The following is a 14,755-nucleotide window of genomic DNA, read 5'->3' on the forward strand; positions in this document are numbered from 1 at the left end:
ATAGAGAGGATGGAGATGCACTTTTCTCCAGCTGCAGGGGACAGGACTAGGAGCAATGGCCTTAAACTGCAGCAGAGGAAATTTAGGTTGGAGATTCCGAGGAACTTCCTATGTGTGGGGTCAGCGCTGGAACAGGCTAAGAAACTGGAAACACCATCCTTGGAAGTTTTCAAGAGCAGGCTGGAGAGACATTTGGCTGGGATGATTTAGTCAGGGATGATCCCCTCTTGCAGGGGGCTGGACCAGAAGATGACCTTGTGGGGTCCCTTCCAGCCCTGCTTTCCTATGATCTCCCTCCCAGCCTCCTCAAGGCTCACACTGCCACCTGCTGGAGAACACTGGGAACCTACCCACCAGGATTCAACTCTCAAGTTCACACCTGCCCTCTCTGTGGTCCTTAAGCCACAGCTGACCCTGGGCATGCTGTCCCCCCATTGCTCCCTCTCACCCCTAGGCTGTTGTCAGGACTCTGAGCTCCTCCCTTCTTCCCTCCAGGCAGTACCTCCTTTCCCTTGCACCCTGCTCAGGGGTAGCTTTGACTCAGTCTTTCCCCAGCCCTGGCTCGCTTGCCCCATGGAGCTCTGCCATGCCCCAGCTGGCCAGAGCGGCAATGGAAGCACCCTGCGGTTTGCACTACCCTGGCCACATCTGTAGACAGCTGATGGCACTTCTACAGCCCAAAGAAATTGACCTCTGTGGGTAGGGATGGGCAAGACAGCTGCTCTCTTCATAGTTCTCAGGGCAGGAAGATCAGCTGGGACTACATGGTCTGATCACCCATGAAACACAGGCCAGAGTCACTGTTCTGTTGTTCCTGCACCCCGCCTGGTCACTGGGGTCAGCTACATCTCCTTTAGAAAGCTCCACGTAAGATATCTTCACCCCTCCAGGTGCTGACCAGACTCAAATCAGAGTGACTGGATCAACTGTGGTAGAAAGTAAAAGCCCTTGAGCTGTAGCTCTTTTCCCCAGGGAGAAATGTATAAAGCCTGTTCAGGTCACCTCTTACCTCCTGATAGATGAACAGGCAAAGCACCTTCTGGCTCCCAGTGATATTCTTTGCAAGCTCATGCCTCTATTCCCAGCACCATCTCCACTACAAGCCCAAGCGCCAGGGGCAGAAGCCAGCCAATCTTGCTACTGTCCTACATAGGGGGCGCATCTACACATCGCCCTACACCAAAGTAGCAATGCACTGCTTTGCTGTACAGTGAGCTACAGCACTGCAGAGATCACGTGAGCTTGCACATGATCACTGGCTACATCACCATACCAGCAGGCTCCCTACTACAGTGATGTTCATCTACACATGATCACTAGCTACATCACCATAGTGTGCCACTACAGCAAAGTTACAGGTGGTTACTGCGCCGTATTTTAGTACTTCCAAAAGGAAGTACTAAAACACAGTGCAATAACGTTACTGTACAGTGACGTGTAGACACACCAAGAGGAATCAGTTGCCCAGGCTGGTGCACACAGCTCTTTGAGAGCAAACACAAAGGCCCCAGATGGCATTGAAAGAACTGGCCAGTCAGGGTTTTATTAAAAGTTTAGTACCAAAAAAAGGTAACAGCGACTGTACAAAGGCAGGAAATATTAAATTAACCAAGGACATTACAAGGGGCTGGTCTAGAACACCCAAGGCACTAAGGGCAGCTGAGACAAGTGGGGCACCCCCACTTCACAAGGCCCTGAGCTGCAGCTGATGTGCAGTATGATGCAGGGCACAGATGCCTCTAGGAAACTCAATTAGCCACCACCCTGATCAGAGCAGCGTATGCTGGGAGCAGCAGCCCCATCCTTCAAAGGAAAAGGCATGGGGGGAGGGGTGCTGTGTAACACATTTGACCTTCAAGGGGATCTAAAGTGTGTGGTCAGAGGTAGCAGTAGGGCATGGAAGACTGCACTTTGGTTGTGGGCTTGCACAGTGGTCCCAGCATCAAGCAAGCTGAGTAGGCTCCTGCTGCTAAAAGAGGTGGGGAGAGAAACTTCAGACCCCACAGAAGGGAAGACCTCGGCCTCAGATGGCTTGGCGAGGAACTGTCAGTGTTGCGTTTGTCCCCAGGTGGGCACAAAGCACCAACCCCACTCTCAAATCCCTGCAGGAATCCAAGGCCCCATGGCACAGTGACAAAGATGGGGGGCCAAGGGGCTGGATCAAGGCCCTTTCCTTCATAGACCAAGGGCAAAAATACCTGCTCCAGATGGTTTTCTTTGGCACTGAAGTGGATCCAGGTTTCAGTCTCATGCGCAGACACTCTTGCCCTTCACTTCCAGGGACCTAGGCTCTAATTTAACGTGAGTCACCAGTGACGTGGGCTTCCTGGGCTTCCCTGTATCACAGCCTTTGCTAGACATCAACTCATGTCTTGACATCCACCATAGAAGCCACCATTTCATAGCCAGCTGGACACTAGTCCAAGGCTACAATAGCAGCAGGGTCACAACTCAGATTCAGGGAAGCTGGCAGAGAGGACTCCAAATTGGGATAGAGGGGCATTGGCAGAACCATGGGGACAGCCCAGGGCTAGAATAACAAGGGACCAGGACTGAGATGAAAGGGTTTGGCTGTGAGCAGGGTGGGGTGTTTGCTCAGCCCCTACCCACATTGTGTCTTGCTCTCATCTGCCCCTTATTGTCACAAGAAATACTCCCATCCTCCCAAAATGCATCAAGATAATTTAAAACCAAACTAGAGAGCTGGTTCCCTCAGCTTTACAAGATCCTGCTCCTCCTTCTCTCAGCAAAACCTCCAGCCTTGGCCTTGCAGGTTTTAGGAGCATATTCTGATGTGGCTCTAATAGAGGTACCTGAGACAAGCCGTAAGGCTCTAAGGCAGCTCCCCATATCTGGCTGTAGACTGGGAAGAATTTCCTTCTCTGGAGACCCGAGGAGGAAGCCACGAGAAATAGTTCTGGGAGCCCATGTTCCTCATGTGACAGGAGGGGATGATTCAAATTATGCCTCCACATCCTCAAGGGGCCTCACTACCCAGTGGGGAAGGCAACCAGATGTGCAAAAGGGGGGTCTCTAAAGTTGTACATTAGTCTGGGGGCAGGGGTAGGATATTTAAGCACTGTAGAGTGATGGCTCATAGGATGAGCATGCACTTGTGACTGGCTCGGGGTGCCAGCGCCTCACAGCTCTGTTAATTGTTTAGGAAGGCTTGAGCCCCAGAGAGAAAGGCAGAAGGCTCTCTATAGGCTGGGGCACTGGACAGGACCAGCTCCTCCCAGGTGGGTCTGAGTCTGAGCCCCACAAAGTTTGTGGGAGCTCAAAGTCGTGCTCCCTGGTGAGCCCTGAAGACAAGGTCAGCTGTGGCCATCCCCATCCAACTCCTTTGCCACGTGCTGTTGGGGTAACGGGGCAGAAGGGCACAGCCCCCGGCTGCAGCTGCTGTTGGACCTCACGCATGTGACTCATCGGGTCTCTTCTGCAAACAAAAAAACACAGGCTGTTAGGTGCAGTCCTGGGCAGTCTTCCCAGGCAGCAGCCAGCAAGGACAGTCGGTTTCCAGTAACTCTGCCTGGGGCACATCAGCAACACCAGTGGCAGTACAGGAATGACAGCGAGATGAAGGCAGAAGCCCCTCTGGTGCCCCTCAGCTAGTGTTCAGCACATGCATCAAGCCCAGTCACCAACGACTCGGATCCCGTGGCCTTGGTGGAGAGTCTGGAGAACAGAAGCATCTGGGTGCTGGATCATCACCTCCAGAACAGAGGGTGAAACAGAGGGGAGCAGGGAGTGCAAGGAACATGCCGAGTGCCAGCCACAAAGGCAGGAAGCTCAGGCTCACAGTGTGTCCGGGCTCATCCTTGTACCCTCCGACCGGGAGATGTTTCTGCAGCCAGCAGGCATCGCACGCCGGCCATCCACAGTTTCCTCCTTGCTCCTGACTCCAAGGCCCATTTCACCTAATCTCATGGAGCATGGGATCCAATAAAGTGGCCCCTCCCCACCTAGCTACCAGGACAAATGCTGAAGGAAGACTCCCAGCTGTGTGACATGGTGTCCACAGCCTGCCCCGTTCCATAGGCTCTTGCTATTCGGACCCCAGCGTCTGTGGAGTGGGAAATTACAGTGCTCCTGAAATGAACAAGAGAGGCTGCACACAAACAAACATACACCATTCCCAGGGCCATGCAGATATCTACAGGAAGATGGACGGAGGGATAGAGGCAGACAGACAGACAGGGCCAGGCTCGTCCACTGGAAACACCAGGAAAGGAGAAGCGACAATGGACGCTTGCCAACAAGAATGAGAAAAAGGACACGAGTACTGCGCAGCCTCTAGGAGTGTTCAACCAAGAGGGAGGCAGGCACCGAGGGAGGTTTGTGAATGCTGTGCCCCAGGAGACACAGGAAGGTAGCAGCCCTGCCCAGAAGTTTCCAGTCCTTGTGACCCTACTGATCCAGATTTTGCCCTCCTCCATGTTTCAGTGTCCTGTCTTCTAGTGAAAAGGGGTCATTGTAATTCTTCGGGAGCCATCTGAGGTGTGTTCTCCACAGTCCCCTCAGGCTTCCCAGAGATATGGGCCTTCAGCACATGCACGATGAGGCTCTTAGCACTGGTGAGAGGTGGTGGAGGCCTCAGCACAATACAGCACAGGCAGGGGACATAGCACTCAGGGGACCCAGTGGATCCAAGCCCTGCCCCAGAGGCACCCTGCCAGAGTTAGAAGTATGAACTGATCCCAGGATGCCCTGGGGCCCCTCCGCCAATGAGGCCAATTAGCGCAAGTGGTGGTGGCTCGAACAAGGTAGACTGAGGCTCGGTGACCCAGAAACATGCAGCCTCAGGGTACAAGGGATGGGACTGCCCCCTCACCCCAGCACCTGTGCAGGTTGCTGCACCCAGCCTGCTGCTCCCCTCAACTCTATGGGCCCAGCCAAGACAAGAGGACTCCTACCCCAGGGACAGGCAGGGAGGGAGGGAATGTTCCACTCCCAGCATCACCAGCCCCCAAAGTAATAGCTGCCCAGGGTCAGTAACCTTGGTCTGCTTTGTCCCCTTTGGTCTTGGGCTCCTGCCACCACTCTGCAAAAAAACCTTCCTCATAGTCGCCTTCGCCTTCAAACTCGCTGTCCAATTCCACGTCCTGCCCAGCGGGGGCTGGGCCATCATCCAACTCCATCTGCAATATGGGATGAGACAGTCTATCACCAGGTTTCATCTAGGTGTTCAGAGCCGGTTTGGCCCCAAAGCCTGGTGCCTAAGCCTCTGCTCAGCAAAGCCCTCAGAGGAACAACACTGACCACCCCATCCCCATGCAAATAGATGAAGGATCACATTACGCTGTTCTCCAGAGCTCTCCATCAGCCCGTCCCCCTCAGGGCTCATGTAGTCCTCCCCCCCCACCACAGGAACCAATGCCAAATTGCCCCCACATGTCTCTTCTCCAAGGTTTTGGGTAATCTAGTTTTAAATGTGAGCTCCCCCTTTCCCTGGAGACTTTTCTGCAGCACCAGAACCTCCTATTCAGCCAGCACCTCAGAAACATCAGTCAGCCTAAGCAATGATGTAGGAGTCACCTCTCCCAGCACCAAAATGCAGCCACCTCTGGGGTGAAGCACAGCAGATGCACCAGGTACCACCGAGTTCCCATTATTCCATCTCTGACGTAAGCCAGAGGTTCTTGGAGGTCTCCCATCCACACAGTGACATGGCCCAGCCCTGCTCAACTAGCAAAACTGGCTCAGGTGCCAGAGCAGTTTTCTAGCACCAGAATGCTACCCAGGGGCTCCTCCCACCCCGGTGTCCTGCTGTAGCCCCAGCTCACCTCATCATCAGCCTGCAGGTACTGCCTGGCAAACTCCAACATCTTCTTCTGCATGGCTGTCTGGTTGTGATACTGGAGTGCTTCCTGGAGAGAGGATGGATAAGGACACCATCAGCTCAATCCCTCCTGCTGCTGCCCATCCCCTAGGCAGCAACCAAACAGATAAGCTCCCATGAAGAGCTGGGATCTGCTTCATATGGAAAGGGCTAAAGTAGCCAGAAGCTGTGCTGTATCTGTGCTTGGCAGGACTGCAAGGTCTCAGAACCAAAGGCCATGAAGCAAAAGCAACTACATTTGCAGCTACTATTGTTCAGCACTCCTCAAATCAGCCCGTACATTGCAACTCCCTTACAGCTGGGACTGGAGAGGGTGCCCCTCACAGTGTATTAGAGCAGTTCAAAGCTCCCCATCCCAGGAACTGAAATCACTCCTGCCCAGGTCTCCCCATGCCGCACCAGGCTGGGAGTCAGAGTAGGGTCAAAGAGGAGGACATGATGTCTCCCAGAAGCCCATGGGCTAAGCTCAGAGGGGCTCAAGAGACAGCCATCAGACTGTGCAAATTAGTTCACCATCCCTCTCCCAACCCCAGCCCCATAAGCCACTCACCGGGCAGGGGTTAAAGTCCTCCTCCTCCAGATGCCAGCGCTCCCGGTAGAAGCGGTAATAAACCAGGTTCTGCTGCATCACCTCGTCACCAGGGTCAAAGAGCATGTAGCTGGAGACACTCTGCACTGCATTCTTCACATCATTCACTACACAGAAAGGAGGGAGGGGTGGGGGCATGAGGCAGAGACAGAGGCATGCCCCACTCCATGGGGGCCAGACACATGATACAGAGACATGCCCCCTGGTACAAGGCTGGGCACAGGGAGCAAGGAGAGAAGATACTCCGTAGACACATAGGAGCTGAGTAGGCAGGGACATGGCATGCAGAGACATTTCCCCCTTGGCCCAGCAGCCAGACATGGGGGAATGTGACTGGGGGGCAGAGAATAAAGAAATATCCCTCTCCTCCCTTTACAAGAGGACTGTGTGATGAGGAGCCCACCCTCCACCAGGCCTCGCCAATCCTCCCATCCTATGCAAGGGACTGTGTTGTGAGAAGTCCCCAAAATCATAGCACTGACAGGTCAGAGGGGAAGGAGGTCTCAACAGGAATGGAGATTCTGAGATGTCCAAGTGCTGGCTGCAGACAAGGGGGAGATACAGCCAAGAAAACATTTGGGAAAAAGGCAGCGGGGTTGTCACTCTCCCCTCCCCAACACACCCTGTGAGCAGCAGTCCCAGAAGCAAGCACAGCAACTTACACTTATAATACGCAAATTGCAGGTAGTGGTACATGGTAGCCACAAATTTCTCCACGAAGTAGCCACCCACATTGGGAGTCAAGTCAGTCTCACAGTCCACCTGGCACTGCAGGACAGCCACATAGTGGTCTAGGAAGAGATGCCCATCAGCACATTCTGGCTAAGCTGAAGCCCATCTCCCACAGTGGCCATTACAGGCTGTTTCAGGGGGTAAGCCCCTTGTTCCCCCATCAGCTGCTAGTTAGAGGATAACCTGTTCCTGGGGTGGCTTCCCTATGCTCCTGTTATGCACAGAGTGATTTATTCCAAATGGCAAAGGGTTCTGCTTTATGCCAGGTCTCTGAGGCTTGAAGGTTTATCCTTTCCATATGTCTTTCTTGCTGTTCCCACTGGCAAGAAGTGCAGCCTCCGACTCCATCACTTGACCAAAGATAGCAAAGGTACTAGGCCCTGAGATAGCCTGCTCTGTACAACCCTGAACTAGGTGCAGCCCAGATAGAAGAAAATCAAGTCCCAGCCTCCCACACAGCAGCCCCCCCACTCAGCCCTGACACAGAGGAGAGGTAGTCTCTGTGGACAGACAGGGTCTCCCCTCCATAGCCCTGACAGTCTTTGGTTTACGTGAAAAGGCTGACACCAAGGAGGTTGGTTAGTCACTGATAATCTGTGCACTACAAACAACCAGTCCATAAGGAAGTCATTGCTAGTGATCATTTTGTGCCAGACATGGAGTCACCTTTTGCTGAGACCCACAGGCAAAGGCTCTGCACCCACACGTTTGTACTAAAACGAAGAGGTCACCTGGCTCAGGGGAAACCCAACCTTTGACCTTTCCCCTCCTAGTTGCCATTGCTCTGAGACCCTGAACCCCACCATAGTTCCATAGGCTAGGAGAAGGCCCCACACTCACCTGCGATGGCTGGGTAGAAGTCCTTGAACTCCACCAGTTCGTAGGTGCTGTCGCAGCTTGCCAGGCAGTTCTCGTAGGCCTTGTAGTACTCCACCAGTGCTTGCTCCATGTCAGTGACACTGCTCCGGAAATCCCCACTGTTATACAGCTTCACTGACCGCACGAACACTGTCTGCAAGGCAGCAGCAGACCTCACCCACTGGTCTTCTCCAAGACATAGTCATGCATGGTAACAGGATGGGATTCACTCAGTCATTCCTGCCCCACACAGGATGGCTGAGTGGAATTCAGCCCTACGCAAAGGACTCCACGCCAGTCTCCCAACACCTTCCCATGAACATTTTCAGTAAACTAATGCCTGTGATTGAAGTTGTCATCTCAGGCATGTGCTGATCCCTCTGCCTAGGCTCAGTCCACATAAAGCCCAATCTTGTTCTCAATATAAAACTAAATCATCATCATCTCTGTTTGGACACCAGCTGTCTGGACACTATCAACTTATGTCACAATACCAGCCAGAAGGGGACAGAACAGACCATCAGGGACACAGGACTCTCCTAAAAAACCCAGCTCCTGGACCCAGTTAATCCTGGTCTAAAAAGGCAGACAGTTCCCTTTAAGCGCCCTCTGGTGACAGCCACATGTACTTGTGCCAAAGCCAAATCCAGCTCCGATATTAGCATGTGACAGTGATGACATCACCACCTACTTTCTGGGGCAGTTTCCAGAGATTTTCCCAACTCCTTCCAGAGTTCCAGAATTGTGCATTTTTTTCCATCAGCTGCAAGATGCTCCCAGCCTTGGCGCAGCAAGGAAGACTCAGGCCAGGGAAGAGGGGTTTGGCCTTTGACTAATATTTGCCTTTAGACAGTATCTATTTCTAGCTCAGCTCTTATCAGCTAACATTGCTATAACTTCAGATAGCAAACACACCGGGCATTTATACACATACTTGTTGGTCCTGTGACATGCCAGAGGTCCACCACTTCGGAGCAGACTCGATTAATTGAATTTGCTCTGCATGTGAGCTGACGCACACTGCGCTGCATCGCATGCAGTTGTATAAGTGACAAAATTGAAATCAGCTTGCAGAACATGGCAGCGGTGCACTTTCGAACTAAAGCACCTTCTACGTGTTTTAGTTCAAAAGTGCACCACCATTTTCTCAGCGCTGATGCACATTTTGCTGCTTATCCAACTGCAAGCATCGCAGCACCGGGCACTTTTCAAAGTGCCCAATGCTGCGGCACTTACATATGTAAAAACGCCCCTAGTTTCCTCTCTGTCCTGACAGAGCAGGGAGCTCTGCAGTTAGAATAGCTGCAACTTGCCATTTCTGTCAGGCTCCATGACCTTGGAGCCTGCCATGTCCAGCAAAGAGCAGCCAGTCATAGGCAACAGAAACGTCTTGAAAATACTCGCCAGTCTTGATCACAGGGTCAGGTCAGTGTGTTCTAGCTTGACCAACACAATGACATGAGAGCGTCTCCTTTCTGATCACACTTGTTGAAGTTTCTACCACATAATATTATACATCTTTGTTTGAGGAGAGGAATAAAAAGGGGCTCAATGCTCTGAGTCATGTTCCTTTGGCCTCCTTTGCTGAGGTTCCCTTCTGCAGACATAATGAATATCCAACACTTCTTAGAACTTAATCTCTAGATTTGAGTAAGATCTTCCTAATAGGCTGACCACCTATCTGAAATTCTTGGAATCTCTACATCTTATAATCCTAAATTTTAAGACTTGTTTAATCCTGCTTGGATCATAAAAATAATCTAAATATGAACTATTTTATTCTTTAGTTGCTACCAAAATTTGTAATTGGAGAACCCTAATACAATTTGCTTTTGTGTTCAGTGCAATGAAGGATTTATTTTGCAGGAGAAAAGGGGCTGTCAAAAAAACCCTCAGATGCCCAAATCTACTCTAAGGATCACCAATCCAGTCCTGACTCATACTTCCCCTGCTGTTTTAGTCCTGGGCTCCCCTATGTGCATAGCTCTGCTGACAAGAGCTGCTCGGGAATTTTTCAATGAAACATTGAGAGGCACTTAGATACTCTGAAACAGCCATTATCCCAGTTCACAAGGGAAACCCAGATTTACATCTCTACTCCACCTGACTCAGAGCAGAGACTTGGATCTGTGTATCCTACATTCCTAGTGAGTACCAATAGCATTTGGTTATCCTGGGTATGTCATGAACAATTCTGGAAGGTCAGCTTTCTACTTAAACCTCAAAAGTTTTGATGCAATGGAACTCTCATTCTCTAAAGGTTCGCTCTCTCTCTCAATCCTGAGGTTTCCAAGAACCTCCAGCTTCAGGCCCCAGCAGAGGGATGCCACTGTTCCTGCTGGGACTTAAAGCCAGAGGTTCCTGATTAGAGGGTCTTGCCCCTCCACTCAGGGTCAGATTGGTCACCATATTTGGGGCCAGGAAGGAATTTTACCCTATAGTCAAACTAGTACAGACTCTGGCAGGTTTTTGCCTTCCTCTCTAGCGGGGCCATGGCCCTCTACCTGCTATCTCTTGAGTGTATCTTAATAACCTTTACTGAAGGAGGTTAGCTGCTATGGTTCCTCTGCTTTACCTGTGGTAGGTTAGGTCGTTATGTCCTGTGTTGTGTCAGGGCTGATGGTAGTTTTACAAAGAGGCTGGATTATGGATTTGTATAGGATGGTTTGGATAGGGCTGGTCCTGCCTCAGGCAGGAGGTCGAACTAGATGACCTCTGAAAGCCCCTTCCACCCCTACTTCTCTATCATTCGGGTGACCATATGCCTACATTTGATGAAGACCTTGTGAGGAAACACCTTAAGAGGCTGGACATCCATAAGTCACTGGGCCTTGATGGAATGCACGCAAGAGTGCTAGAAGAGTTGGCCGACATTATAGCTCGACCATTGGCATGGATATTTGAGCACTTATACTTATGGCGCCCAGGAGAGGGTCCTGAAGACTGGAAGAGGGCCAATGTGGTACCTATCTTCAAGAAAGGGAGGAAGGAAGATCCAGGGAACTACAGGCCAATCAGTTTGACCTCAATCTCTAGGAAGATCTTAGAAAAAATTATCAGAGACTCCATCAACAACAGGCTGACAGAAGGTGCCATTCTGAGAGACAGCCAACATGGCTTCGTTTCCGGTAGGGTTGTGCCTGACCAACCTCATCTCCTATGACCACAGGATGTGTCACCTGGATGGGGGGCAGAGCTTGATGTCATTTACTTAGGTTTCAAAAAAGCCTTTGACTTGGTCTCCTATGATGTCTTCATGGCAAAACTGGGGAACTGCAGCCTCAACAACCTTACGGTCCGATGGCTCAGAAACTGGATCTGTGATTGGACTCAGAGAGTGATTGTTGATGGAACCAAGTCAGCATGGTATATGATGACCCTCAGGGATCAGTACTTGGACCAATACTCTTTAATATATTCACCAACAACTTGGATTTGGGTGTCAAAAATGAACTGGCCAAGTTCACGGATGATACCAAACTGTGGGGACACACTGGAGGATAGGCTGCGGATTCAGGCCGAACTGGACAGGCTTGCAAGGTGAGCAGATAAAAACTGGTGACCTTCAACATAGAAAAATGCAATGTTCTCCACCTCAGGAGGAAATCCCCACATCGTACCTGCAGCCTTGGCAGTGGTTCACTCACTAGCATTGTCTGAGACTTGGAGGTCGTGACTGACCACAAGACGAATATGAGTGTCATAGGGCACTAAGGCGCCTGGTCCTTTAAGGGCAGAAGCTGCCTAGGGAGAGGGCCCTAGCAGTCAGGCAGGAACCCCACACCTGCAGGTTACTGTGGCAGCAGGCTAATGAGGGAATCAGCCTGCATCTGTAGCTGGTCAGCTGACTGGAAGAGACAGGGCCCTGGCCACATATAAACACCAGGGCTGGGACTAGAGGGTCAGTTCTCTGCCAGCAGCCAAGGGGGAAGGAGCTCTCTTAGAGGAAGCTAAGTGGAGATGCTTGACTGCCTGTTCTGTTTCTGGTAGGATTAAGGGGCTCCAGGAGCTCACCAGGGACCCTTGCCTACAAGGCATTTAGTGCAAGAGGGGAGGTTTAACTCTTTTAAAGGACAGAGCACACCCTGAACTGCTTGCATTATGTTATAGCCCAGGGGCTCATATTTTGATTTCTGTTTGTAAACCGGTGGATTGGGCTGAGGACAGCGTGGGCACCGTGACCAGGGGTGAGCAGACCCCAGCACCAATGTGGGCATTGTTAATGAGGCCAGACTAAGCTGAGGCCTCAACACAAGGAGACAACATTTACATAACATCTGCGAGGCATGGGGCGGTTTTGGAGTTGCGCATCTAGCCCATAAGGCTGGGGAGTATCATAAGACATCTCCCAAATGTGAGGCCCAATAAAGGGGTCCAGCAACCAACAGAGTTCAGGGCAGACTATCAGGACTGTGACCAAGGAGCAACTCAAGGGCAGCTTCCCAATCCATCATTTATAACATCAAGATGTAGCAGGCGAGATTAGTAGGCGCCCATAGGGCAGAGCCAGCACGGTCATGGTGCCCTAGGGACATCACGGCCATCCCAGGGGTGGCCGTATTATGACAATGAGCCACCAATGTGATGCCATAACTGGCAAAGCAAATAAAACCCTGGTCTGCATCTACTGGTGCATTTCAAACAAGACCCAAGACGACACTTTATTCGGTCTTAGTGAGGCTGTAGCTGGCTCCACACTTTAAAAAGGACCTGGAGAAGCTCAAGAGTGTTCAGAGGAGAGCCACATGTGTGATCAGAGGTCAAGAGAGGAGGCCACATGAGGAGAGGCTGAGAGGCTGATGGGACTATTCAGCCTGGAAAAGAAAAGGCTCAGGGGGATTTAGTAGCTCCCTGTAAGTATATCAGGGGTGTTCATCAGGACCCAGGAGAGCATCTGTTCACCAGGGCTCATGCAGGTAAAACAAGGTCTAACTGTCACAAACTGCTGGAAGACAGTTTTAGACTGGACATAAGGAAAAACTTCTTTACAGTCTGAGTATGCAGAGTCTGGAATACAGTAAAGTGGTACAAGCACCTACTCTGGACACATTCAAGATGCGCTTGGACGATTATCTTGCTGGAGTCCTCTGATCCCAGCTGACTTCCTGCCCCTGAGGCAGGGGGCTGGACCAGATGATCTCATGAGGTCCCTTCCAGCCCTAATGTCTATAAAATCTATGAAATTCTCCACCCAACTGAATGGCAGTGCCCTCGATCCTGACCTGCAGCCTTACTGCCCCAGGCATCCCACTAACCTCCTCCCACTTCAGCCCTTGAGGCTCACTCACTTCATATGGCTGGGCCTCCAAGTCCACAAGATACTCATCCACATCCACCATCGTCTTGTAATAGTTCAGGTACTTCAAGGTCATCTCATGTTTGGGATTCTTCTGAAGAAAGGTGTGGGCAGCAGACACCGCCTTCTCAATCTTATTGTCCTGGAAGAGAGAGACCTGTCTGAGTCAGCTGCCACAGAGAGCCACTGTCCTGCTACAGGAACATGGCTAACTACAAGTTTGCAGAGGCCACCCAAACCCAAAAATTTCCCTCCCCCTGCAACCAAGTCATTAATCCTGAGTTATCCCAATACATTCAAACCCTCTAGGCTTGCTGCAGACGCACCTATACAAGGCTATGCTTTTCTGCTCTCAAAAGTCAGTCTCAGACCCTGGCGGAAAAGTCTTTAGGATTCCTAGGCCTTGTCTACACATAACAGTTGGAGCAATTGACTCACACAAGTATCATTAATACAGTACCAACCCCCAAAATGCAGAAGCAGTCAAATCAATACTAACCCAACTGATTCCCCTTTCCACGCAGGAGAAGTAACCACAAGACAAGGGCCTTTATCCCAGGGAACTGTGACCGCAGCAGTGTGTGGGATGCAACATTTTATGATATGCACAAGCAGACAAGAGCTGCTTGGCGAAGACACATGGCCACCAGAATGTGTGGAACTGCCCTGGTGGGAGAGAAATCTCAACAGGACATGGCACGCAGCTACCTGAGAAGGGTTACGGAGTTTGATACCAAACCTGTCACAGGTCACAGAGACCCATGGAGACTCAAGACCCCTCGCAGTCAACATTAAAATCACTGCATCCTGCTCCTACTCAGCCAAAACCACTCCTTTCACACCTTTTCCCACGGCTGGGTCCCCACCTGAGAAGCTTCCCTTGCCATTAAGCTCAAGGCTCTGCAGATTCTGCCTCTCCCACAGATGGCGAACTGAGGTTCAGAGCTGTAGAGGCAAGCTTTCCAAAGAGCTCAGTACACAAGTTGCAAACACCGCTCACTCTTCTGAGAAAATGGACTAAGCCACTCATGGTTTACCCCACAGGAATCCCCAGAATCTGTAGCAAAGCCAGGATTTGAACTTAGAGTGTGCAAGTCCCAAGTCAGCACATCCACAATTATACCCTCTGCCCTGCCCTCCTTTAAGACCCAAATGTGAGGTCCCAAGTTTATACAGGCCCTTGAAACCAGCTCACGTTGCCCACTATATAGATACTGCACCCTCACTAATGCAGCCAGCAGGGCTCCACAGCCATCCCCTGGCCAGAAAGCTGCAACAAGATTCCCCAGGAATGTATGCATTCCTGAGTTATATGATTTCAAGATTTCATAGATTTCATAGACATTAGGGCGGGAAGGGACCTCGGGAGATCATCGAGTCCAGCCCCCTGCCCAAAGGGCAGGAAGTCAGCTGGGGTCATAGGATCCCAGCAAGATAAGCA

General features: G+C 51.2%; 1 protein-coding gene across 2 annotated transcripts in view; it reads right to left on the reverse strand.

Annotated features, from left to right (window-relative positions):
• Positions 1–1,512: 1,512 nt before the first annotated feature.
• The window catches only part of P3H4 (prolyl 3-hydroxylase family member 4 (non-enzymatic)), a 21,859-nt gene continuing 8,616 nt past the window's right edge, over positions 1,513–14,755 (reverse strand). Inside the window, exons 2-8 of one of the 2 annotated variants that reach the window (XM_019550395.1) lie at positions 13,307–13,456; positions 8,001–8,172; positions 7,091–7,219; positions 6,390–6,535; positions 5,784–5,867; positions 4,997–5,138; positions 1,513–3,436 (exon numbers count right to left, since the gene is read on the reverse strand). In XM_019550395.1, the coding sequence (XP_019405940.1) occupies positions 3,423–3,436; positions 4,997–5,138; positions 5,784–5,867; positions 6,390–6,535; positions 7,091–7,219; positions 8,001–8,172; positions 13,307–13,456 (837 nt within the window). In that variant the 3' untranslated portion in view covers positions 1,513–3,422. The remainder of the gene's footprint in view (positions 3,437–4,996; positions 5,139–5,783; positions 5,868–6,389; positions 6,536–7,090; positions 7,220–8,000; positions 8,173–13,306; positions 13,457–14,755) is intronic. The other variant, XM_019550396.1, reaches the window with a different exon arrangement.

The sequence above is a fragment of the Crocodylus porosus genome, unplaced genomic scaffold, assembly GCF_001723895.1.
Source record: "Crocodylus porosus isolate Cpor-Errol unplaced genomic scaffold, CroPor_comp1, whole genome shotgun sequence".
NCBI classification, from domain to species: Eukaryota; Metazoa; Chordata; order Crocodylia; family Crocodylidae; genus Crocodylus; species Crocodylus porosus.